The 27,087-nt window shown below is 44.3% G+C and overlaps 2 protein-coding genes across 8 annotated transcripts in view; one reads left to right on the top strand and one right to left on the bottom strand.

Moving 5' to 3' along the window:
- The window catches only part of LOC105354474 (membrane-associated guanylate kinase, WW and PDZ domain-containing protein 3), a 159,419-nt gene that overhangs the window by 123,080 nt on the left and 9,252 nt on the right, over nt 1–27,087 (bottom strand). The gene's annotated exons all lie outside the window — the stretch shown is intronic.
- On the top strand, nt 8,807–26,016 carry LOC105354472 (uncharacterized). Of its 5 annotated transcripts, XM_078950004.1 has the most exons (4): nt 8,807–16,366; nt 20,028–20,106; nt 20,201–24,085; nt 24,264–26,016. In XM_078950004.1, the coding sequence occupies exon 3, from the start codon at nt 21,751–21,753 to the stop codon at nt 22,672–22,674; it is 924 nt and encodes a 307-aa protein (XP_078806130.1). In that variant the 5' UTR covers nt 8,807–16,366; nt 20,028–20,106; nt 20,201–21,750; the 3' UTR covers nt 22,675–24,085; nt 24,264–26,016. The 5 variants fall into 5 exon arrangements, 4 of the variants coding, with proteins under 4 accessions (XP_078806130.1, XP_078806129.1, XP_078806131.1 ...); XR_013657271.1 differs by having other exon boundaries at nt 8,807–20,289; nt 23,997–24,085; XM_078950003.1 differs by having other exon boundaries at nt 20,028–24,085.

Raw genomic sequence — 27,087 nt, 5'->3', positions numbered from 1 at the left:
AGGTTAACAGGAGGATCTTGAACTTAATTCTAGAATCAACTGGGAGCCAATGGAGCGAAACTAACACAGGAGTGATGTGATCTCTTCTGCTGGTTCCAGCTAACAATCTAGCAGCTGCGTTCTGAACAAGCTGGAGACTTCTTAAGGAACTCTTAGGACACGCTGCTAACAAGGAGTTACAGTAATCCAGCCTCGACGTAACAAATGCATGGATGAGTTTTTCAGCATCACTCTTAGAAAGTATATTTCTGATCTTAGCAATATTCCGCAGGTGAAAAAAGGCAGTTCTACACGCCTGAGATATATGAGCCTTAAATGATAAATCCTGGTCAAGTAAAACCCCAAGGTTTCTAACTGTGGAATTGGGGGCTATACTTATACCATCCAGGGAGACTATCTGAGCAGACAGAGCATCTCTGAGGTTTTTAGGACCAAGTATAATGACCTCAGTTTTTTCTGGGTTCAAGAGGAGGTAATTAATTGTCATCCAGGTCTTGATGTCACTGATGCAGGCGTTCAGTTTCTCTATCTGGTCATTCTGGTCAGGCTTCATGGATAAATACAACTGCGTATCGTCGGCATAACAATGAAAATTAATGCTGTGTTTCCTGATTATGTTTCCTAGGGGTAACATATAAAGCGTAAACAGGATCGGTCCCAAGACTGAGCCCTGTGGGACTCCATAGTTGACTCGAGTGCACTGAGAGGAATGGCCATTTACATTAACGAACTGATACCTATCAGACAGATAGGATTTAAACCACTGGAGAGCAGATCCTCTGATCCCTATGTCCTGCTCTAATCTATGGAGTAAAATACCGTGGTCGATAGTGTCAAAGGCAGCACTGAGGTCCAACAGGACCAGAATAGAAAGTAGTCCCTTTTCTGAGGCCAATAACAAGTCATTAGAGACTCTAACTAGTGCAGTTTCCATACTGTGGTGAGGTCTAAACCCCGACTGAAAGTCTTCAAAGTGGCTGTTGTCCTGTAGGTGGCAGTAAAGCTGCTTAACTACAACTCTTTCTAGGATTTTAGAAATAAAGGGCAGGTTTGATATCGGTCTATAGTTGGCCAAGATGCTAGGATCCAAACTGGGCTTTTTCAGAAGAGGTTTAACAACTGCATATTTAAAAGACTGTGGCACGTAACCCGTTTCCAGAGAGGCATTTATCATTGTTAATATGGGATCATTAATTAGGGGAAAAGTTTCTTTAAAAAGTCTAGTGGGAATTGGGTCTAACAGACACGTTGAGGATTTGGAGGACGTAATAATTGATGTTATTTCCGCTTGATCCACAGCAGTGAAGCAGTCTAATGTTACAGAGGTTTCTATGGATGCCTCCATTTCTACCGCTTCAGCCTGTTCTGGGCTGATAGTAGGAATAACTTGATTTAACTTATGTCTAATATTTGAGATTTTACTATCGAAAAATGTAAGAAAATCATCAGAGCTGAGAGAAACAGGAACATGTGGTTCTACTGAGCTCTGACTGCGAGTTAATTTAGCTATAGTGCTAAAAAGAAATCTTGGATTGTTTCCATTCTCTGATATTAAGGTTGAATAGTACTGGCTTCTAGCTCTACGCAGAGCTTTTTTATAATTTAATAGGCTATGTTTCCAGATGTCCAGAGACTGCTCTGAACCGGAGCGGCGCCATTCTCTTTCCAACTTACGGGTTTCTCGTTTAAGAGAACGAGTTTCAGCGTTAAACCACGGTGCTACTCGGTTTTGTCTGACGAACTTAGGTTTCAAGGGGGCAACAACATCGAGTGTACTCCTGAGGGCTTGTAAGGCATCATTAACAAAGTGGTCATTTATACTAGGACTGATACTATGGGAGCTGGTCTCAGAGTATTTTCTCAGAATATCACTAAGTACTGGCTGAACTGTGTGTTTAAACTCAGACACAGAACGGTCAGTTAAGATTCTTCTAAGCTGTTTCTTATTCACTGGGGCAGAAGGATGTTCCAGTGTAAGCTGGAAGGTAATCAGAAAGTGATCAGAAATGATGGGGTTAAGAGGAAGGACACTCAGCTGGCTGATCTCTATCCCATGGGTTAGAACAAGGTCCAGGGTGTGCTTATGACAGTGAGTGGGTTCATTCACACTTTGGGTGAAACCAACATCATCTAATAAAGCTGCAAAAGCCTTTCCTAGGCAGTCACTGGGGTCATCAACATGAATATTAAAATCCCCTAATATTATAATTTGATCAGAATCTAAGACAATAGTCGATAGGAAGTCGGAAAACTCAGTTAAAAATTCTGAATATGGGCCGGGGGGGGCGATAAATAATTATGAGTAAAACAGGTTTTCGAGTTTTCCTGTTTGGGTGACTTAAAGACAATATGATGCTTTCAAATGAATTATAAGCATTTTTAACTTTAGGGCTGAGAAGTAAGCTAGACTGTGATATTACTGCCAAACCACCTCCTTTCCCTGAAATCCTGGATTTCTGATAGTTAGCATAAGTGGGGGGGGTTGCTTCATTCAATCTAACATAGTCATCCTGATGGAGCCAAGTTTCTGTTAAGGCTAAAAGACTAAGATTGTTATCAGTAATTAACTCGTTGACTAAGAGGGACTTGGAGGAAATGGATCGAATGTTTAATAAACCGCATTTAATGACATCATCATTCTGCTTGTGAGAACTGCTGTCTGTCACCGTAAGGTTTCTATGACGCGCTCCTTTCATTTGTCTTTCAGCACATAAGCTAAAGCTAGGACCTGCTTGACTTTCCCTGCATGGGTTTTGCACCAGCACTAACCCTAAGGGAGGCTCAGAGGAGCGTTTTACACTGCTGCTCTGCGCCCGGGTCTCGTCTCTGGATTGTCAGGTTAACAGACTAAGGCTAGCAGAAATGTTTCTAGAAAGAAGAGCGGCACCGTCCCGAGTGGGATGGACGCCGTCTCTCCGCATGAGACCGGGCTTCCCCCAAAACGCGCTCCAGTTATCCACAAAACCAACGCCGTTTTCTGGGCACCATCTAGAAAGCCAGCGGTTAAATGATGAAAAGCGGCTGTACATTTCATCACTGACTAAGTTCGGCAGGGGACCAGAGAAAATTACAGTGTCGGACATCGTCTTAGCCAGTTTACACACCGAAGTTACGTTTAACTTAACCACCTCTGACTGTCTCCGTCGGGCATCATTACCGCCTGCGTGAATCACGACTCGACGGAACCTGGACTTACTCTGAGCTAACATCCTAAGGTTCCCCTCGATGTCACCAACTCTGGCCCCCGGATAACACCTGACAGTAGCCGCTGGGAGCTCCACGTTTCTAACTTCAGAAGAGCCTATAACCAGAGTTGAGTGTTCAGCGGGTGTGTCGCTGAGGGGGGAGAACCTATTACTAACGTGGAGTCTCGGGTGCTCTAAGTTTTTGCGTTTAGCACTATGTTTCCTCCCAACCGGTACAAACCCCTGACTGTCTCCCGGCTGTTGGGAGGGCGCTGGGGTGCTAGCTAAGTTAGCCCTGGTAGCGCGGCCCGCGCTACGAGTAACGACCTGACTAGCCGGCTTAGCTTCCACTGTGCGGAGCCGCGCTTCTAACTGCTCCAGCCTGGCCTCCAAGTCTAACACAAGACTACACTTAACACACCTACCCCTATCTTCACTAAAGGAGGCAGGATCATCACTAAACATATGGCACATGGGGCAGGAGAGAGGAGGAGAGGCGGAAGGAGTGGTGGTGGCCATACTAGGTTCTAAGCTAAGGCTAGCGGTGTTTAAGTAAAGAGAAGTGGTTTATTTAGCAAAATGAGAAAAGTGAACAGCAAGCGGTTTAACAGTGGTGAATTCGCTAATAAAAGGTACTAGATGTGAATATTAACCCAGATAACCCTTAGAGTAAGCAATAGTAGTAAGGCTAATGCCAAACAAGAGGACAGCAGTCACACAGCTAGCACTGGGAATAGCTCACCCGGAAATGGAGATGAGGTGAATTGGTCCCAGGAACTTGGAACAGGTGTTATGTGGAAAGATCAACCTGTCACAGCTACCATTTATTAGCCAAACAGTTAAAAAACAGGATTGTTTCAAAAGCATTAATATAAATGCCACCTTAACAGCCTGGTGGGAATTTCTCAAAATATCAAAATCATCAATTCAACCGTGCAAAATGACACCCATCTGGAACAACCCGGACATCCTTATTAACAAAAAAATGATTCACTTCCCAGCTTGGCAAGCAGGGGGCATAAAACAACTAGAGCACGTAATTATTGATAGAAGATTCATAACCCCCCAGGAACTTCAAGACAAACATGGAATAAATAACTTCTTGGAATATCAGCAACTTAAATCAATTATTACTAAAAAGTATAAAATTAAAGACGACGATTTAAAGCTACCAGATGTAGTTACCACTCTGATTAATTTTTCAATGAATAGAACTCTCTCCAAAATATACAAACTTTTATGTAATTTAGACAACAATATTGCCCTTCCAACAAAAAAATGGGATGCAGATTTGAGCATCAGCACAGATGAAAGCTTCTGGTCAGAACTTTGTCTAAACACCTTTAAACTGACAAAAAGTCCAAATCTGCAGCTAATCCATCTCAAAACTCTTCACAGAATTTACTACACTGGACAGAGGATGTTCAAGATGGGTCTCAGTAACTCAGACATTTGCGAGCACTGTGATAATAATCTACCCGACAGCTACATGCACGCACTGTGGTTCTGCACTCCTGTCCAGGCTCTCTGGCAGCAGGTATGTGCCGATTTATCAGTCTGGCTTAAGGTTTCAATCACTGCCTCACCGTCACTTTGTGTGCTTGGTGACATGAGTGCCATCGATATAGAAGAAGGATTAGCATCTATCATTTTCATAACTCTTTGTATTGCCAAAAAAACTATTTTAATAAATTGGAAAAACAAGAAAAATATAAACATAAGTCAACACAGAAATCTGCTGTTTGATCATATCAGCTTGGAAAAAATGTCAGCCCAAAGCTCAAGTAACTTTGAAAGAATTCAGTCTCTCTGGTCTCCTGTGGTTGACTCCATGACTTAGGGGGTGGAGGGCTTGGTCGTCGCTGCTCCTTGCCCTTCTGCCGTGGTTTGGGGTGGGGGTCGGGGCTTCCGGTGCCTGGCGGGGGCGGTGGGGGGCTCCGTTGGTCGGGGGGTCGGGTCCGGTGCCTGGGTGGGGCGGGCTGGGGCGCTGCGTGGTCCTCTGGGCTTGGGTGTGGGGGTGCGTGGTGGGGGGGTGGGGTGGTGGTCTGGCTTGGCTTGGGGGGGTGGTCCCTTTGCCTGTGCTGGGGGGGGGTTGGCGGGGGGCCCTGCTCGGGTGGGGGGGGCCCAGCGGCGCCGGATGGGCTGCCCATCTGCGCCTGGGGCTGGGATCGGCCCTTCCCTGGCTCTGGGACGGGACGGGACGGGACAACCCTCTCGGGGCCCCCGGTCGCTCTGGGTGTCACCCGCTTCGGCTGCGGGGTCTGGGGTGGGGTGGGGGGCTTGTCGGCCCTGTCCTGTGGGGGGGCGTTCTGGGGGGGAGGGGGGGCCCATTATTAGTACGGGTCGGGGGGGCTAGCGGGTCGGGGTCTCCGTTGAGGCAATCAGTGGTTGCCTCGGCCGGTTGGCCTCCTCGGTCCCGTCGAGGCCTGACCAGAGCTCTTCTAGGGCCGGCGTCTGGGGGTGGGGGCCTGGGCTTGCTCCGGGGGGGGGCGACGCTTTCTGGCTCCTCTCTCTCTGTGTGGGGTGGGTGGTGCCGGGCCTGGGGTGTCGGCGCCTCCGGGGGTGGGCCCCTGGGCTGGGTGGCCCTGGCCCCTTTGCTGGGGGTGGGCTGGGGGACGGCTGTTTGACCACCGGGGGACAGTCTACCAGCTGTCCCCAACTTACCCCCTTCCTTATATAACCTCATATTAGGGTGAGGGGGTGGGGGGTCTAGCCTGCGATGAGCCTTGGGGGGGGGCTACTTGGGAGTGGCCCCCCTCCTATGGTTGCCGTATGGAGTGGGCCCCCCCTCTTTCGGTTTTATTTGCACCTTAGACATGTAGGGTCCTTGGTAGGGGGGTGAGGGGACATCACTGTGAGTAATCAGGAGATGTCCCCTTAGTGCCCTACTCGCCAATTTTAACTGCACCCCCCTTAGTACACACACCCCTCCCCCTTCAATATATACATTCAAACATAAACACACACACATGCACACAAACACCCTCTCAAACACCCATACACGCACACACATTTTACAAGGAAGGTGGGACCTGGGTCCATCTGTCCCCTACCCCTTCCCTGGTGGGGGGTGCGGGCCCCTTGGCGATGGCGGCCGTGTCCCTTGGGTGCCGGCTCCCTGGGCCCGGCGGTGCTCTCTCCGCGCGGTGGGGGGGTTCATATTACACCTGAGCCGGGGGTGTTCGTGTCCCTGGGGGGTGGGTCCTGGTCCTTGCCCCTGGGCGCTGGGCCCCGCCAAACTTCCAACATGGCCGAGCCTGGTCGGGCCATATTTATAACATCCCTTGTGGGCCGCCCTTTTTTCCCCGGGGTTCCCCCCTCCTGGGCGGGGGCGGCGGGCCCCTGCCTTGCTCCTACCTGGACCAACCGTGGGCCGGGTGGGTGGCTGCCTGGAGTGCGGAGCGGGTCTCCCTTGGGGGGTCCTGGCTCGTACCTGGGGTCGGGGCGGGGGGATGCCCGGAACTCCTGGGTGGTGGTGGGGTGCTCGTCTGGGGCTGTGGGCGTCCGTCTCCGGTGGGGCCCTGCGTTGGGCTCTTCCGGCGCGGCGGGGGGCTGCTTTCCTGGCTGGGCTGGGGCGGCGCTCTCTTTCCCTCTGCGCCTCCCTGCTCTCTGGCTCTGGGGCCTCGCGGCGGTCCTGCTGGCCCTGGCCTGGGTGGCGGTCTTGGTCGCCCGGGGGGCGGTTGTTCCCTGCCTGTTCCCGTGTGGCGTTGGGGGAATTCCGGCTGCCGCTGCTGCTGCTGCGGGGGTATGGGTGTGGGGGTGGTGGGCCCCCCCCCTTCTTCTTTTCACATTCCACCATCCATTTTAGAAGAACATAAACACTCACCTGAGCACAGGTGTTAGCTCACCTTTGCACTAATAGTTTGCATGATTGAATGAATGAAAGATTTCACACTAGTTGGTTTAAAGGCATAGGTATGCGTTCGTGAACACTATCTGTTTTGTGTGCATGTTGACATGTGGACATTTTTGCGGCTAGCAGGTGTGTTGATAATATTTGAGTGTGTGTGAACAGGCCCCGCCCTTTTTGTACTACATTTGAACCGTACCGTAACGATAAACAACCAGTAAACCTGTCTGCTCTATGCTGCTTCATGGTCTTACCCCCCTTCCCCTCCTATTATCACCCTCCTACCCCCCCCTCTCTCTAACGTCCCTCTCTCTTCTTCCCCTCTTTCCTTTTCCGTCCGGTCCAACACCAAAGATTTTCAAACATGATTGAAATTAATAAAGTTTGGCCTCAATTACAAAAGGGGTTTATTCAGACATACCTTTGGTTTGTCTGAAGATGAATAACCCCTCTTGTTAAAATAAAATATGTCCAACACAAGAGGCCCTCAGCTCTCATCTGTTTGCCTAGCTGTTGGACAGGACAAGTTAAAAAAAAAAAATAAAAAAAAAATAAAAACCTTTGACGGTAGGTTCTCCCACGTGTCTGGGGTGAATAGTTTAAGAACGCATTTATGAACAAGCGTCAAGCATCAAATTTGAAGCACGTCAGAAGAGAGGCGGGAGACGTAAATTTGAGATGCGAATCGCATTCAGTGTGAATCCAGGATTCTGTGTGGCCCATTAAAGATTTTGTCCGAATCTCCATACATCTTTAGAACTTGACAAAATCTTTCAATTTTTAATAACTTTATAATCTAAGTTCTACTAATCAACTAAAACAATTTAAGTCAGTTCAGCAAGTTAAGGTAGTTGTACACTTCAACATAATTTATTTAGTTTTTTTGTACTTTTGTTGTGAAACGCGGGAATACCAACTTTTGGAGTTGGCAGTAGGGATGGGTACCGAGCCCCGGCATTGAACGAACTCCGGGGCAACATTCTTCAAGACCGCAGTATCGTTAAGATCTGACCTCATTGTTCTGCTATCGGTACTGGAGAAGTGGCTTTTTGCTTGTCCCACAAGATATAAATGTTATCTAACTCACAAGTCAGTCAATTTTCCGTTAATTAATGATGATATTAATTTCGCTATTCTCGCTGAAGAGAAGAGGTCTGTCTGGCTATTTGTGTGCACGGGGGGCGGGGCTGTTGTTCAGACAGTACGCGGCGTGCGTACAATTAATTAAATCTGCGCTGGAGCGCCCCGACTATCATGTCAACCTGCTGCTATGATGACCGTATTTTGCGCTCTCTGTGTAGAACAGACTGGAGGGGCGCGGGAAACCAACTCTCAGCCGCAGAGGATGTGAACAGGTGAGCAGCTTTCCCTGCAGGAGTTGAAGCAGAGACTTTCTCTGGGATGATCTCATGATCTCAAACATTTATTTAATTTGTTTTATATTTACATCATGACAGCAATATGTCAAAACATTGCTGTTTGTTTTTCTTAACTTTTCATAACTTGTTTTTTCATGTATTTTACTTTTCAAGTTGAAAAAATGTATAAAGTAATGTTTTGTTAAAAAAAACATTGTTGCATAATGAGGAAATAAAATACTTTATGTTGTTAATTTGTTTGACTGTTTGTTTAAGCAGTAACAATAAGAGTATTAGTAGTGTTATAACCTTAACGATACCCATCCCTAGTTGTTATTGTCGACTGAGTGAGTGGTTTATCAAGAAGCATCTGCAGGTACGTTTTAACTCTTATTTAATGACATATGTATTGATACAATTATATACCGTAATTTCCAGATTATAAGCCGCTACTTTTGTCACGCTTTCAACCCTGCGGGGCTTATTTAAGGATGCGTCTAATTTATGCATTTTTTCTAACGGCCGCTAGGGGCGCTCAAGCAGAAAAGGTAAGCGTGAGACAGGGGGAATACAAATTCCTGCTTTGAGAATGAATAGCACGAATGCATACTCATGGGAAATTCAAAAAGAACAGCAGATGGTTCCAGATGTCAGTTATCTGAGTTGTCACTCGGGTAACTGATTGCAACAGAAAACTTTCCATTAACCATACACCTCTTGACTCTGTACAGCTTTAGAAGGAGGCTATGAATGAAGCTAAATGCATATTCTCATTTTTGGCACCAATCATATTTATTTCAGTCAGACAACTCTTGCAGTAAGAAATATTTATTTGTCATACTTAGTTTCCACGTTCTTTAAGTTGGCATTCACATCTTTTCGTTTGGCATAAGGCTCCGTTCAATTCCATGAGAAATTTCCATAAAACTTTCGGGTAACAAAACCCCCCTTTACGGAGCCCACAGGTGGAAGCCGGGGAGGAGGGAGGGGCGAAGAATGAGCGCTGAAGGTAAGAAAGAATGAACAGCTGCGCACCTGGGCTTAAATAGGACGCTGAGCAGGTGAGTTAATTGACTGAACCGCCCTAGGGTAATTACCTGTAAAACACTGCAGCGAGTATCTGCCCGAAATACGACAAGTCGTCATTTCAGTCAGACAACTCTTGCAGTAAGAAATATTTATTTGTCATACTTAGTTTCCACATTCTTTAAGTTGGCATTCACATCTTTTCGTTTGGCATAAGGCTCGGTTCAATTCCATGAGAAATTTCCATAAAACTTTCGGGTAACAAAACCCCCAACACCAAGATCATCCAGAAGAAAAATGTGAATGTATTATCAGTGTGTAATAAGATGAGGTGTGTTTTCGGCAGCATTCCATTTCATTCCATTTTCTCATATGACTGCAATGTGTGACCCGGCACCATTGACCGTTTGGGCCGCCCCGTTCGAGTACAGCGCCACGAAGGGGACATGCTATATAGTGGATCTGCCATGTGTGACCCGGCACCATTGACCGTTGGGCCGCTCCACTTCGAGTATTGCGCCACGAAGGGAGCATACTATCTAGTGGATCTGCTATGTGTGACCCGGCACCATTGACCGTTTGGGCCGCCCCGTTCGAGTACAGCGCCACGAAGGGGACATGCTATCTAGTGGATCTGCTATGTGTGACCCGGCACCATTGACCGTTTGGCCGCTCCCGTTTGAGTACAGCGCCACGAAGGGGGCATGCTATCTAGTGGATCTGCTATGTGTGACCCGGCACCATTGACCGTTGGGCCGCTCCCGTTCGTGGAAACCACTAGGGGAACATACTATCTGAAAGAGAGAGGGAAAGAAATAAAAGGGGAGCCAACATAAGAATTACTCATACCTGATCTTAGAATGTAAGCTCACGTCCACAAAATGCTGTGTGGAACTATAATTTAAACCGCCAAGAAAAACCCGTATGAGACACTAACTTAACATCCATTCCAATGCTTCCAATGGCGTATTATGACATGCTTAAGTAACAGCCATTATTCAAACTTCCATTAAACTAAGAACAAGCTTGAAGGCCATAAACTTCTTCCATTTTGGCAACTTTATATACGTGAGCTTAAGTAACATTCATTATTTCAAAGCTCCCAACGACAGTACAACGAACGAGCTAATAGCCATAATTTTCTCCATTTGGCATATCAATTATACGCGCTCAAGGAACATCTATTTATTGAGGTTCCATCCAAATATTAAGAACGAGTTCAATGCCCATAATTACTATGCTTCATTGGCATACTACAAACGAATGAGCTTAAGAACCAATTCGAGCTCCAGCGCATACTATGATACAACTTAGAACATCCTAAATTTTGAGGCTTCCACCTGGCTATAATTTTCTTTTAACATCTATAATTGAAGAATTTACATTCATTCTGCTGTTGACATTGATTAATTCAGTCAGAAGTGTCATTGGAATGCAAAGGAGGTCCACCGCCCCTTCACTCAGTGCAGCAATAGGTACGTCGAGCAGTCATCGTTGCAGCACCAGATCAAGGAATGCAGGGGTGACATCATTTTCTGGAAATGGAGAAGCTGATCGGGGCGTAGGGGTTCGCAGGCTCAGGATGCGATGCATAGATAAAGACAAAGCAGTATTAGTCTTTACAAGAATATTTAAATAACCCAGAAACTGTTGAGTTTCAAAATGCTTGAGATAAATGAAATAACAGTGCTTTTAAAGAACAAATCTGAGAAAGTGAAATTTAGTAGATAGTTAAGGTAAAGACCCATTGTGGATTTATCGCACCATAGAAACCACCATAATCAAAAATTCCAACAGTGAAATGATAGTGAAATATAGAACTTGCACGAAATCTTAACACCAATTTTTTATATACTCCAATGATAAAAAGTAACCTTTGACAGTTTCAGAGGGACGCACCTTCAGGAGGTCATCAAGGAGCAGGTGATGGGAAGGGTAGCCAAGGAGATTTGTAGATGAGGAAGGTCAACATCCCACGTAGCAAAGGATTGCAGCTCGGCCGGATTTGATGCTTTGTATTTGATATTAGTGGTTCTCAAATTTGTGGACAACAAAGTACAGACTACTGAAATTGAATTAGCCAAGGGCGTCTGGATACTGCAAAAGAGAACTTGAGATCCATGAGGGATCATAGGTTTCGATAGTATTTTTGCTAGACTGAACCTTAAGCATTTAGAGGCGGAGTATAACAAGCCTCTTAATGGGGAAGCATCTAGCAGAGTGTCATCTGCTTAAGCAAGGCAGATAGAAGACTGTCTTGTGGACACAAGATTTAACTCTTGAACTAAACTTGAGAGCGTAAGTGATATATTTCCTATGGTCAGGGTAGAAATTGCTCAAGGTGTTATTTAAACATTAACCAAGTCAACCGATGACAATACTATCATTCACTATTGAAACAGCTTTAATATAATCTCCAAGGCTGAAATCTCTCATAACCGGATGACCCCTTAAAAACCATCAGAGCTGAGGATTCTGGCGGCCGGACAAACACAAACCACTTCTACAATCCTTTTCCCCAAAACCAGACGGCGCAGCCTCAGAAGAACAAGTGGAGGGAGCCTGAAGACACGACAGTCATAACAAAACCACTCCAAGCATAGAGAGGGAAAGATCAAACGTAAAACACGAAAATCCAGAACAGGAACACGGGGCCCAGGATCGAACTACCCAGACAAGAACACAAGATGAACGGATGGCCATAGGACCAAAGCCACAGCCAATGTCAGGTGGCCCAATCATTGACAAATCACGTTCAACCAAAACATGAATAAACGACACGCTGCACGAAAGCTAACATAATGGGGAGACAAGCATCAATGAACCATCCAAATCCATGGAAGAAAAATAAATCCGGACAGGTGGAGGACCATACATTATAGACAACGTGGAAACCTAGAAAATAAGTTTCAGCCACAGAGATACAAAAGACCAGGGATACAGAGGAAATTTGACCACCGAGAAATCATCAATAACTCGCAAAATGAAGGGGAACCCATCGCCTACAAATATCCAGTACAGGGGTTCTGATAATAACGTTGATATGAGGATTGCCACGACAGCTGAAAGGTAAACCGACAAAACTTCGAGCTCCAACTGAATGCCAAGAGACGCCACTGAGAGGCATAGAGGCAGAACAGTGAGAACTCTAACGATAACAGTCATCCTCAGCCTTATATCGCGTTCGGAGGAAAATCATGGAGACAGCATGGGCAGCTGAAGAAAATATGTACTAATCCTGAAGGCGCATGAGGAACCAGGCCACTGATGCACAGAAAGATGAACTGCGAGGCGCTAACAGGTCCAGATCAAGTCACACCAACCTGAACACTTCCTAGGGGCCACCCTCATTGGCTTCGAAAACGATGCCCCGGAAGAATCCATCACATAGCCCCCACAAACCTCCAAACCAAACCAGAGAGAGAATAATGAATTAACTGTCCAGCCTAGAAAACAAGGCCGTGACGAGACTGACACACTCACTAATGCGGCCGACGCAAGTCCCTGAAGCCAGGGCAGGACCCACGGGGGTACACAGAGCGGGGAAAAACAGGCGGAGCAGAACCAGATGCAGAACGTGCGGGGGCACCGAACGAGGATCGCCGAGTGAATAAAATGAGCCATAGACGCTGCATAAGAGAGACCAATCATAGGGAAAATGTCCACGGAGCAGAGACAGGTCCAAGAGAGACTAATTCACATTCTGACTAACCAGCAGCTACAACAAAGAAGAAAACAAACAGAAGAACCGCCATAATAAGAAAGCCAGCATCGAATTAAAGATAGTCAAGATTCACATTCAACTCCCAAAGAACAAAACGGCAACAGAAAAATGCTAAGAGCCACAACAAATACAGCCAGCATGAGAAACCTGTCCAAACGAGGACAGCCAGCCCTCACAAACACAGAGAAGACCCCACAACCCCTGAAACCATAACCGGACGACGCAGAACTACACAGCAGAGAAATGAATCAGAAGTGCATGATGAAGTGGACCACTAGTCACAAAAACGACAATTCCCAGGGTCCTTAGGGGCATGACGTCACTGATGAACGAAGTAAACAGGAAGCAAGAACATAGCCTTAGAAAAACGACACGTGAAAAGAACCGCATGCCGCTCACCGTAGAAATCCGGCTGATCACGGCAGACGAGAAGACCCGGACTGCTCCTGATCGGGGGCCACGGACATCCAGAACACCCCCTGCAGATGCACGCGACCGTGGCGAAACGAACGCGCCGGGCGCCGTCAGCCGCCCGCTGATCGCCGCAAAAGGAGAGCAGACGTGGCAAAACGAAAACCCCCATCAGAAAAATGGGGATCATCCATCTGAAGGAACGGGGGAAATACAGCAAGACGCCGAAAGAGAAGGAGACCCGCGGGCACGGAGAACGGCGAAGAATGAGCGCTGAAGGTAAGAAAGAGAATGAACAGCTGCGCACCTGGGCTTAAATAGGACGATGAGCAGGTGAGTTAATTGACTGAACCGCCCTAGGGTAATTACCTGTAAAACACTGCAGCGAGCATCTGCCCGAAATACGACAAGTCGTCATTTTTGGCATAACCACACGCAACCAAACAGCATAGACCTCACTTCTGCTCTTAGACCCCTCAGTCATGGCGCAACAAAAAGAAACATGTAGTGGCTTTGAAAAGTTTTTCAATCCACTAGTTAAAGACTTAAAATCCCTTTAACAAACAGGGGTTTTTGTCCAAGTTCTCGATAAGTATGTAAAAGCTGCAGTATACCGTGTTTGTGCTGACAATTTAGGAGCTCATGGTCTTGCTGGCTTCCAGGAGAGTTTTGGTGTAAACAATTTCTGTAGGTTTTGTCTGACAAATCGTAATGAAATAGCATCTGTTGCAATTTCAGATTTCCAACTACGGACTACAGAGCAGCACGATACATGTTTGGTGCAGCTTAACAATGGTGATGTTTCACCTGTAAATGGTGTCAAAAGTGAATGTATATTAAGTAAGCATATTTCATATTTTCACCCTGTCACTGGTTTCCACAAGACATATTGCATGACTTTTTTGAAGGTGTGATACCGGTAGTTATCTTTGTGTCTGAGTAGTTTGATTTCAAAAATGTATATCACTTTGGACAGATTGAATAGACAGATGACTACATTTCCTTAAAAGTCCTCAGACAGGGCTAATAAACCCAAGGCAATTTCTAAGGCAGGTTTGGAAAAGAGCAGTATAGGTGTCAATGGACACGAAAACTGCACTACTTGGAGATCAAGTTGTTAGACCATAGGAAATTGCTCACAGACACTTTTCCTGGTTTTCATCTGCACCCTAAGCACCATTTTGCTGAACATTATCCTCAACTCATACGTTGCTCTGGCCTCTAGGTGGAATTATGGACAATGAGGTTCGGGTAAAAGCACAATTTTTTCAAGAAGACAATGCATGATATTCAGAACTTTAAAAGTGTTTTACTAACACTGTCCTCAAAATACCAGGAGATGATGGTATGCCTGTTTGATGGCCAAAGTCTGTTCAAGCCAAAGTTGCATGTGGAGAAACTTACTAAGATCAGAAAAGCTGCTTTGGATTCTGCTTTGCACACAGTGGTTGAAAGAAGATATCCACATCTTAAGGCCGTATCACTTTACAAAGACATTTATGTGCATGGGACCCGATATGCAGAGGACATGATTCTGTCAGCTGGACACTGCAGTGGACTGCCAGAATTCTATCAAATTGTTGGCCAATTAATTGACACTAAAGAGGGAGTCTTTGTTTGCAAAAAGCTCACATCTTGGTACCTGGAACACTTTAGGTCTTTTGAGCTTGTGGAGGACATCTACGCGGAAACACGGACTTTGGAACTAGAGGCTCTCAACCATCATCTTCCGCTGGTTTCATACACAGTGGGTGGAAAGAATCTAGTGACACCAAAAGTGTGCCTGCTCCATTGATGTAACAATGGTTAGTAAACTGGCAACACTTCAAGAGGAAACTCAATTTTCATGTTCAGTTTATTATATTCCAAAAAGATGTTCAGATAATCACTGATATGTGAAGTTTGATGTCTTCTCTCACTGTAAGCTTTTGCATTTACTAGTTATATGTAGCAGCTTTGCTTAAAATGGCTCCTTATGGCACAGCTATGTACAGAAATCGATTTGAAAGTGATAGAACGCAATTATCTCTTGTTCTCTTTTTCTACACTTTAACTCCTTGATGTATTTTTCATTAGTACAGTATTAATTATTACTTATTAATTTGAGGTTACACATTTTTTATGTTTGTCATTGAACCCCATTGTGCATGTTTGTTTGATTTTTTGTATTTTATGCAGGCTGGATTGTTGCTGTTGGTGAATATCTCCCCAAGACTGACAGGCAAAGTTATTCTTCCTGAAGTACCTGAATCTGTTGAGAAGTTACAAAACAGTCTTCGTGAAAATCTGCAACTTTAAGGCAGCGTTACATTACAGTATGAAAACCCAGAATTTAACAACGCACTCTGTAACTTAATGGACATCCATGAGCTGCCACGTGAACGGGCTGTCCTACAAATTCTTTGGGAAGAGTAACGTGAGCTTTCTCAGAAAGAGTCAGACTCAATTGATTCAGAGTCTTCCCTCGACACTGCCACTGTCTCCACTAGAAACTCGCCTCTAATCCCATCTGCTTTCTTTAGGAACTATTTGCTAAGCGTATCTGAGTGGCCATCTCCATTTCCTACACCAGCCTTCTCTTATGATGTGGAACTGAATTTACGAAGAGGTAATGAGGAATATGACAAGACAAAGAAAGGTGTAAATGTAACAAGAGACATGAAGATGGACATTTTGGACAAGATTGCCCAGGCACTGTTTGAAGTAAAAGCCTATCCAGACCAAGATCAGATTGAGTCAGTAGTAGGGATCGGTACCGATCCCCGCTATTAAACGACCTCCCAGGGCAACATTCTTCAAGACCGCAGTATCGGTAAGATCTGACCTCAATGCTCTTCTGCTATCAGTACCGGAGAAGTCGCTTTTTTTTGTGTCCCAAAAGATATAAACGTTATCTGCCATATTTAACTCACCAAGTCAGTCAATTTTCCGTTAATTAATGTGACATTAATTTAGCTATTCTCACTGAAGAGGAGAGGTCTGTCTGGCTATTTGTGTGCACAGGGGGCGGGGCTGTTGTTCAGACAGCACGCGGCGCGCACACAGGAACGCTACCAAAGATATACGATGGCGGAAAGAGCTAAACGGTCCCAAATGTGGCTCTTTCCTCCCTGTGCTGCAGCTCTCTGGGTTTTTGTAAAATAACTATCATGTTCTCAGATTTTCGTGGTGCCTTTAACACCGTCAGTTAGAGCGAGCAGGCAGGAGGAAGAGCCCAGCGTGAACTAGCGGAGGGGGCGTGTCAGCAGCTTAGAACGCTGACCAGAGTCTGTTACGGAACGGAAAGTTTTTCTAAAAAGATAGTCAGTGGCGATCTCTTAAGGGACACGTGAGCGCCAAAAAACAAAAAAAAAATTTATCCACCTAGACTAAAACCACCCATTTCCGCGTCAAATTATTTAAATTTGCGTCAAATTTACTATCCTGTCACCTTGCTGCGACGATGACCGTATGTTGCGCTGTCTGTATAGAACACGCTGGGGGGTTGTACCCGGGGGAAAACAACGAACAAGTAGAGAGGTGGGGCCAGGGCTTAGACTCACCGCTGATGATTCCAGACAAACTAACAGCTGCTTCCTAATAAAAATTAGTTGTCATCCATTTAATTAATATCGTTTATAAATTTTACTGGATTTAAAGAAAAATAAATAAATAGACAGGAGTCTGCATCAAAGTGAATTTGTTTCCATCATGTCATTCAGTGTTTGACAGACAGAAAAGATCAAAGGAAACATCACACTCATTAAGAATCCGAATAATCAAATTAAATAATTAAATAAATACCAGCATTTTGAATCAATACAAGTTTTGCCAAATGAACTATCGTGATATATCGGTAAAACCTTTTTTTCCAGCACATCTAGTGTTGAGGCTTCCTGTGCTTTCATCTCAGTGGGAAACTGATCCAAATTGCTCTTTGAGAGGTTCAGGTTGCTGACCCCTGGTCTAGCACATCCACGTGCATTCCAGGTTTGTCTTGTAACATCATCATGTACTGTATAAAGTAAAATGTTTTGTTAAAGAAAAATGTTGTTCCATAATGAGGAAATATAACACTTTATGTTCTTAATTTGTTCCTTATTTAATTTTCGTCCTCAAAAAGTATAGATAAGAGTATCGTTAAAATACCGGATGGATAAGCATTATCAATAAGAGTAGTAGTACCATTAAAACCTTAACGATACCCATCCCTAGTCAGTAGCCTCTTCTCTTGTCAGTAAGCACCCCTGTCTTCTAGAACCAGGTGGAACAGGGTATGATGGATGGAGAATAAGCATTAAGTACAAACTTGGTAATTATAGGTCCAAATTGCGTCAGGCAGGCTGTCATGAAGTCAGCATTAACCGGAAGAGAAAAGGCTGTGAAAATGATAATGAAGGCCATTCTCTGAATAGAGTAAAGCAAGGGGAAGTCAACCATGGCCCTGACCATCCAGATAACCATACCGATATTTCTTTGGAAGACGAAAGATTGGCCCTACTTGACGAGTCCCAAAAAAGGAGTAAGAACTCTGTGCTCATAAGACAGGGCTCCAGACTGCGAGCAATTGGTCGCATTTTGCGACCAAAATTTGAGAGTGTGCGACTGAATTTTACATCCAGTCGCACATGTGCGACCAGTAAATTTGCCTCCCCCACCCTCCATATTTTTTTATACATTAAACGTGGAAGGGGCACGTCAATGATCAATGAAATAATCAATGAGACGCGAGCGCACACGCACGCAGGCAGACACACACACTCGCGCACATACTCATGAAACGCGAGCACGTACACTCTCGCGTGATTTCTGTGTGTGAGGCGGCCACTGCGTGTGAGAAGAATGGGGAAAGCCACTTTAAATGGCTAAAATGCGTGTAGGGGGAGGGGCCTAGAGATGATCGAGCGCGCGTAAACATCTGTGGGAAGGAAACGGAGACAAATATCCTCACAACCTGATATGTGCGTCTGAGCTATGAGCAAGCGAACTATTGACTCGTTCTTCCGACCTGCGGCTAGTGTACCAGTGCCAGAGTCTACAGCGGGGGTCTCAAACTCGCGGCCCGCAGGCTATTTGCGGCCCCCAAGATGATATTTTGCGGTCCCCGCCTTAATATGAAGGTTTAATGTTACTGCAGGCCGCCAGTTTGTATGAATGACACTTTTTCATTGTCGTGTGAGAAGCTGACCAACCAATCACAGTGGGGTATATGACTCTTGGGGGAGTGACTATGTGACAATGACAGGGTTTGAAAGCAGGAAACCGGACAGCCCCCTCCCCGGACCACATTAAGGAGTTCCTTACTTTCCTTTAGAACGTATTTATTCGCTCGTAATTTTCTAAATACATGTAGTCCGTGCTGAACTTCTCTCTGGGCCGCACAGAACCGGAGGAAGGTTTAGGGTTTTGGTCAAGCGCGCGGCGGCGTGTCACCCCCGACCACAAACAGTTTATGCACGGCAGTTACGGCAGCACACCGCTCCCGTGGGAGTCGGGTCAGCTGAGGAGAATAAATGTCCCATACCTACATGCGTGACAGCTAATGGGGCTTGAACTTTAAACACGTGTGAGCGACAACAACATTAGTTTTAGACTCACTGAAAATACGTGGAAAAAATGCAACGATGGACGTGTTTGAGATGAACCAGCACCTCGCCTGGATCGTTGGGGACACCAGGCGGGGGGGCTATGAGATGAAAGCGAATCTGCAGCAAGACTGAAGGACAACAGTTGGAGTTGTCCTTAACATTCAATTTAGTTTTAATATTCTTCTCCCCCTTAGTATGATCTGTGTTATTATATATGTTATGATAATTTTGATGTTTTGTGATGTATGTAGCCTTTTTTAATGAATTGGTATTTTAAATTATTCTAATTAATCACTCCACTACAAAAACCATCAGGACACATGTCCCACAATGCATTGTTTTGTAGTCTGTAGGGCAGCTTTCAGTCAGTTCAGTTTCCAGCTGTGTCCGGGTAGGTTTGCCCCTTGCTCCCACCCCTTTCTCGCGATATTTTTGTGATGATTGACAGTTGATGTTGGAGCAAAAACAAAAATATATGTCACACACCAGGTGATCTGCGCAGCGTTGAGTTCACCTGGGTGATCTCAAACACGCTTATTGTGCATCTTGGCTGCACTTATTTGGTGTCACAAAGATAAATTTCCATCCGTTTTCTTTACTATTTGTACTGTCATGACAGCGATACTTTCGTCAGTTTACCTTCTTGTTGCATCTTCAAAAGTGCAGAATAAAATGTGACACTGAATTTGAAACAGCACATTGTAATTTCTGCATCTATTATTAAAGCATTTATTAGTAATACAGTGGAAATTAGTAGATTTGGTTAGAATGTTGATTTACGGTATGCGCCCCTATATTTTCTTGTTGTGCCCCTAAAATTATCAGTTAGGGGCCACAGTGCTCCTAGTGAAAAAAGTTAGTCTGGAGCCCTGTAAGACAAAAAATGGAGCTGACTTTCTCCCTAAGGTGAAAGGAGGTCATAGAGATGGAGCCTATGGTGACAGAGGTTATGGAACGCTGGCTGGCTTTGTTTAGTGAAGCAGAGGTGAGGAGTCAAACAATTCATTTAACTTATATTATAAAAAATAAATAATGAGTTATTGGCAAATTTCAAGTTGTATTTTTGTATTTTTAAACAGATCAGGGACGAGTTCCATCGAATAACCAACAAAAACCGGGATTCATCCGTGAAGAGAACACCTCTCCAACGTGCCAGACGCCATCGCATGTGAGCATTTGCCCACTCAAATCGGTTACGACGAAGAACTGGAGTGAGGTCGAGACCTGGATGAGGACGACGAGCATGCAGATGAGCTTCCCTGAGACGGTTTCTGACAGTTTGTGCAGAAATTCTGTGGTTATACAAACCGATTGTTTCAGCAGCTGTCCGAGTGGCTGGTCTCAGACGATCCTCGAGGTCGACAAGCTGGATGTGGAGGTCTTGGGCTGGTGTGGTTACACGTGGTCTGCAGTTGTGAGGCCGGTTGGATGTGCAGCCAAATTCTTGGAAACGCCTTTGGAGATGGCTTATGGTGGAGAAATGGACATTCAATTCCCTAGCAACAGCTCTGGTGGACATTCCTGCTATCAGCATGCTAATTGCATGCTCCCTCAAAACTTGCGACATCTGTGGCATTGTGCTGTGTGATACAACTGAAGATTTCAGAATGATTTCAGAGGTGTTCTCTTCACGGATGAATCCCGGTTTACACTGTTCAGGGCAGATGGCAGACAGCGTGTGTGGCGTCGTGTGGGTGAGCGGTTTTCTGATGTCAATGTTGTGGATCGAGTAGCCCATGGATACCGTGATGAGATCCTGGGGCCCATTGTTGTGCCGTACATCCAACAACATCACCTCATGTTGCAGCATGATAATGCACGGCCCCCATGTTGCAAGGATCTGTACACAATTCTTTGAAGCTGAAAACATCCTATTTCTTGCATGGCCAGCATACTCACCGGACATGTCACCCATTTAGCATGTTTGGGATGCTCTGGATCGGCATATACGACAGTATGTTCCAGTTCCTGCCAATATCCAGCAACTTCCCACAACCATTGAAGAAGAGTGGACCAACATTCCACAGGGCACAATAGACAACCTGATCAACTCTATGTGAAGGAGATGTGTCGCACTTCATGAGGCAAATGATGGTCACACCAGATACTGACTGGTTGTTTGAGTCCCCTGACCCCCTCAATAAAACAAACCTGAAGATTTCAGAGTGGCCTTTTCTTGTGGCCAGTCTAAGGCACACCTGTGTAATAATCATGCTGTCTAATCAGCATCTTGATGTGGCACACCTGTGAAGTGGGATGGATTGTCTTGGCAAAGGAGAAGTGCTCACTATCACAAATTTAGACATATTTGTGAACAATATTTCAGAGAACTGGTTATTTTGTGTATGTGGAAAATGTTTCACATCTTTGAGTTCATACCATAAAAAATGGGAGCAATAATAAAAGTGTTGCGTTTATATTTTTGGTCAGTGTATATATATATATATATATATATATATATATATATATATATATATTTGAAGTGTCCATCAAATGTGGGATATACCAAGGTGATGCTCTGTCCCCACTGCTGTTCTGCATAGGTCTGAACCCCCTCAGCCAAATAATCAACAAGACTGGCTATGGATACCGACTCAGAAATGGGGCCAACATCAGTCACCTCCTCTACATGGATGACATCAAGCTATATGCTAAAAGCGAGGGTGATATTGACTCCCTGATCCACACCACCAGGATCTACAGTACTGACATTGGGGAGTCATTCGGGCTCGAGAAATGCAACAGATTGGTGACAAAGAGAGGCAAGGTAGTCCACACAGGAGGGGTCTCCCTTCCAGAAGGAACAATAGCAGACATCGAGGACAGTTACAAGTACCTTGGAATTCCGCAGGCAAATGGCAACCTGGAGCAGGCAACAAGGAACGCTGCAACAGCTAAATACCTCCAACGAGTAAGGCAAGTCCTGAGAAGCCAGCTCAATGGCAAAAATAAGACCCGGGCAATAAACAGCTATGCACTGCCAGTTATCAGATACCCTGCAGGAATAATAAGATGGCCAAAGGAAGAGATACAGACCACAGATGTTAAAACACGAAAGATTCTCACCACGCATGAAGGGTTCCATCCCAAATCCAGCACCTTGAGACTGTATGCTAGCCGCAAGGAAGGAGGCCGAGGACTTGTGAGCATAGAAGCCACTATCCAGGATGAAACATCCAAGATGCATGAGTACATCAAGCTCAAAGCCCCAACTGACAGTGTGCTCAGTGAATGTCTCAGGCAATGGAGAGCAGAGGATACAGTGCTGGAGGACAGATCCTCATGGGAGGACAAACCCCTGCATGGGATGTACCACCGGACCATAACTGAAGTGGCTGATATCAAGAAGTCCTACCAATGGCTAGAAAGGGCTGGCCTAAAAGACAGCACTAAAGCACTCATCCTGACAGCTCAGGAACAAGCCCTGAGCACCAGAGCAATAGAGGCTCAGATATACCACACCAGACAAGACCCAAGGTGTAGATCTACCACACCAGACAAGACCCAAGGTGTAGGCTGTGCAAAGAGGCGCCTGAAACAATCCAGCACATAACTGCAGGATGTAAGAAGCTGGCAGGTAAAGGATACATGGAGCGCCACAATTAAGTGGCTGGAATAATATACAGGAACATGTGTGCAGAATATGGACTGGAAACCCTAAAGTCAAAATGGGAAACACCTCCGAAGGTGGTAGAGAATGAGAGGGCAAAGATCCTGTAAGACTTCCAGATCCAGACTGATTGGATGGTAATGGAGAACCAACCAGACATTGTAGTGGTGGATAAAGAACAGAGGAAAGCCGTTGTGGTGGATGTGGCAGTGCCAAGTGATGGGAACATCAGGAAGAAGGAACATGAGAAACTGGAGAAATACCAGGGACTCAGAGAAGAACTGGAGAAAGCCTGGAAAGTGAAGGCGACAGTGGTGCCTGTGGTAATTGGAGCACTCGGGGCAGTAACCCCCAAGCTGGAGGAGTGGCTACAACAGATACCTGGAAAGACCTCAGACCTCTCAGTCCAGAAAAGCGCAGTGCTAGGAACAGCTAAGATACTGCGCAGGACCCTCAAGTTCCCAGGCCTCTGGTAGAGGACCCAAGCTTGGAGGAGAAACCACCCGCGGAGGGTGAGAGGGGTGTTTTTTATACATACATACATATACATACATACACACATACACACATACAAACACACACACACACATACACACACGCACACACACACACACATACACACATACATACATACATATATGTGTGTTGAAGTCTCTGCTTCAGATCTGTATTGTTACCTTACTTTCTGAATGCAGTGCAATGCAGTTATATTTAGTCACTTTGACAGATATCCCATACTATTTTGGGGTAAAAGATGACATGGTGACTGTCAGAAGTCAGAACTCTGTCTCCCCCTCTGGTCATCAGTGGGAACCATCTCCTGAGTCCTAACCACACTACAACTCCCAGCATCCCCAGCGCACACTTCCTGGATGCTGCACACCTGACTCATTCAGTCATTTATCAACCACAGCATACTTAAGCACAGCAGTGAGCTGAGCTCAGTATGAAGTATTGTTTGCCACTTTGCCGAGCGTTATATCTGGATATGAACTTCTGTCTTCTGACCCTGACTGTTTGCTGCCTGCCCCGACTCTCTCCTGGATATTTGACAACCCTGTTTCTCTTCTGATGATCTAATGCCTGTTATTGACTGCTGCTTGCCTGGCCTTGATTTAGTTTTGTGGACTTTTAGTCGTGCTAGTCGAACAGCCATCTTGCCTCTTCTAGTGACAGTGATATTTTCAGAATATAGTTTCAAGTTTATTTTTATAAGCATTGTGTTTGACATGTCTGTCTCCTAATGTTTGCTGCACCTCTTGCAGACAAATGACATCACATCCCAATACATAGACAGACTGCTCCTTTGAGAGGTCTTCGTGACAGTCATGAGAAGCTCTTCAGGAACTGCTCTGTAAGTTATTATATAGTGTATTTGGTCTTTACTGATGCCTAGATCCTTAAAAAGTTGAAATGATGAAATTTATGGCACATATTGTATAAATAGCTTTTTGATTTCAGGGTTTAAAGTGGAAGTGTTTAATGTCAAAGTTGTCTATATAAATAATTATTTATTTATTTCTGTGTGCAAGGACACTGACCGAGAGGAGGAGCAGACAAAAGGTCTCGCCATGGGTATCCTCACAGTGTTGGAAGACGATGGTACTTCAACAGCCGCAAATATCATCACTTTCTGTTATTGTGGAAAAAAAACATCGTCCTTCAGGACCTCCCTGACCTGCCAACAGCTTTTGCCTACCTGCTTGGGCTGATCTATGCCTTAAACCTTCACTACCCAAAAGATTTGAGGTATATTTTTGAAACTGTTCAGAAGATTTTTATGGGACTTGGAACAGATCTCTCTGCAAGGGTAGGATCTCTCAAAAACAGACTTTTGGAGTGACCCCCAACAATAACACAGCTGTTGTGTGTTCATACACACAGTGCAGGTTTTTCTGGTGTAGTTTGAGAATGTTTCTCAGTTTTAGACCAGTTTTCTAAATTTTTAGTTACAATCTAAAGAAAAGAAAAGTTAGTCAAAATATGTAACTGTAAACCTTCAGAAAAGTTATATTCTTATTACAGTAATTTTAAGTTTCAAAATGTTTACCTCTTTCACTTGTGTATCAGGTGATGGCATGTTTTATAGCTGCTTAAGTAGTTTCACACTTTGAGCATTTTCACTGCCATACAGTATTTTGTTCAGCTTGATCCCCGTTTGTATACCAGATTTTGTTTTATACACTTAATTTATACACTAACTTTTATACGCCGTAATCTGTTTGTTTTTTTCAAGTTGCAACAAGTTGTAATTGCTGTTCGAGATGCAGCATTTTGTTTGTGTGAATAAATGCCACAGACATTCATAAAAAGAATAAAGTTTTTTAAATGTTTGAAGCTGCAATTTAATTTTGTTTGGAATTTGTTGGTCATTGATAAACTAGAGTTTTCCTATTAACTGTAGGTAGGCTTTGTATTTTTTTAGTTAATGTATAAAATGGTAACAATTACTATGTATACATTACTTGCAACCAAACAATTTAGATTAAACTATAATACATTGCAAAATTTGTTAGAGATTTGTTAAAACATGACAGTAAAGTTACTGTTATGCTTAGGTAAAAATTGTAAGTACAATTTGTAAATAAAATTTTTACCTAAAGTTGTGAATCAAATTTGTAGTGATGTTAATGTATGTATGATTTTACAACTGAAATGAAAGTCAAAATTAAAAGTTCACAAAATGTTACATTTTAAGTTACTGCAACCTTTAGTTAAGTTACCAATATTTGGAATTAACAGTTGTTACAATTTAAAAAATAAGTATTTGCATCTTCTGCCTTAGTTGGGAAAGGTTAAGATTCAGAGTTAGGATTACGTGACATTTTAGGTCACAGTAACTTACATCTGAGTTGGACAAAGTTAGGATTCAAAGTTAATCCACCTTGAACTTTTAAATTCACACAACTTACAACTGAGTTTGAAAAACTTTTAAAAAATGAGTTAGCAAACTCCAGCACAAAAGTTAAAATGTTAAGTTTAGCTTCTTAACTCAAAATTTTGAGGAAGTTTGTTGCCCTACAATTTTAAGTTCTCCTAACTTTTCTTTTTTTTGCAGTGTATATCCCAGTCTGTTGCAGTGCCACACAATTACACCTAGGAGCAAATTCAAGACCCAACGCACCTATGGACAACTGTTTTTGGACTATACGGGAGGCCGGATTTCCCAGAGAGAGCCCACATACTGTAAACCCAAACAGTTGTACTGGCTCATAACTATTGTTGTTACACAACTTAAATGTCATTTTGTAGTTGATTCAAAAATAAAGTATTAAGCTCTTTCAACATTCATTCAAATTTAACTTAACAGTGCTCTAAATTTCAAAGCTTAATTGTGTCTACCACTCAAAAATTTTAGGAGCCCTGAAGTAGCGTCATGACGTCATCATGTTCTGGTGGGAGGGTCTTTCATTTTCTCAACGTTAGCTCAGGTGGCCATGTTGGATTTGCCGAATGCGAGTATGCGACGTTTGAAATTTAAAGTTGAGCATTTTATTATTCTGCAATGCGTTGCGATTTTGCTCCGATTCAAGACGCCCCAACCTCGATTTTTTCCATCAGCCTCATCGCTGATGTTTTCCTCAGTGGTGTCTTGTCTTCAGCCCTGATTCATTTGGTAAGTATTGTTCATGTTTTTTTAATGAAATGCTTTAAATATGCTCTTATTTACTACCGTAAATGTGGTTTTACTGTTGTTTAAACATACGTGTTACGATCATTTTAGAGCTTAATGTGACAAATGTTCATTAGTTAGTCGTAGCATATGGCGAGCTATTCAAACCCAAATGTATTTCTGCCCGTAAGTTACCACATTGATGACTTTTTTCAGAGGTACAAATGATCTGTTATGCTGCAATCACACTAAACGTGATCCGTGAGTGAAATTCGCATCAGAGCCCTCTGTTTGTGACTAAAGTTTGCTGCTGGACATTTGTCCAAAAATGTCACAGACTCAAAGCCTCTAACTGTTGTGTGGGAGGAGCTACCGCCAAAGGTTTTAAGCCTGGTTGCTACATGGAAGCATTGGGTTGTGAATGCAGCTTCAAGCTTTTTTAAATCACTGATCTCCATTTTAAAATGTTTTTTTGTAAAAATCAATCAATCAACGTGCTCGTGTTGTGTTCAGTGTTTCACTGCCAGGTAGACGCCAAGGCCAGCCAGGTAACTTGTCTCCTCCTGATCAGTAGTTTGTTTACTCTATTTTTTTCCACAATAGTTTGTGTATTGCAGTAAATGTTTTGACCAGAATGTAATTGAAACATTATTTTGAACATTGAAAAATATAATTTCGACTTTTTGCAGATACTGAACTTCAAAGAGTTCACCAGAAAGTCACCATTTCACCAGAAAAGAGCT

This window comes from Oryzias latipes, chromosome 7 (genome assembly GCF_053564925.1).
Source record: "Oryzias latipes strain Hd-rR chromosome 7, Olatipes_Hd-rR_3.1".
Lineage (NCBI taxonomy): Eukaryota > Metazoa > Chordata > Actinopteri > Beloniformes > Adrianichthyidae > Oryzias > Oryzias latipes.
The sequence above is the reverse complement of the archived record's forward strand: the minus strand, read 5'-3'. Positions and strand labels throughout refer to the sequence as shown.

Bases quoted from the DNA above. Each gene is read 5' to 3' on its own strand.
- LOC105354472 (XM_078950004.1), top strand. From the start codon at position 21,751: ATGGATGACATCAAGCTATATGCTAAAAGCGAGGGTGATATTGACTCC.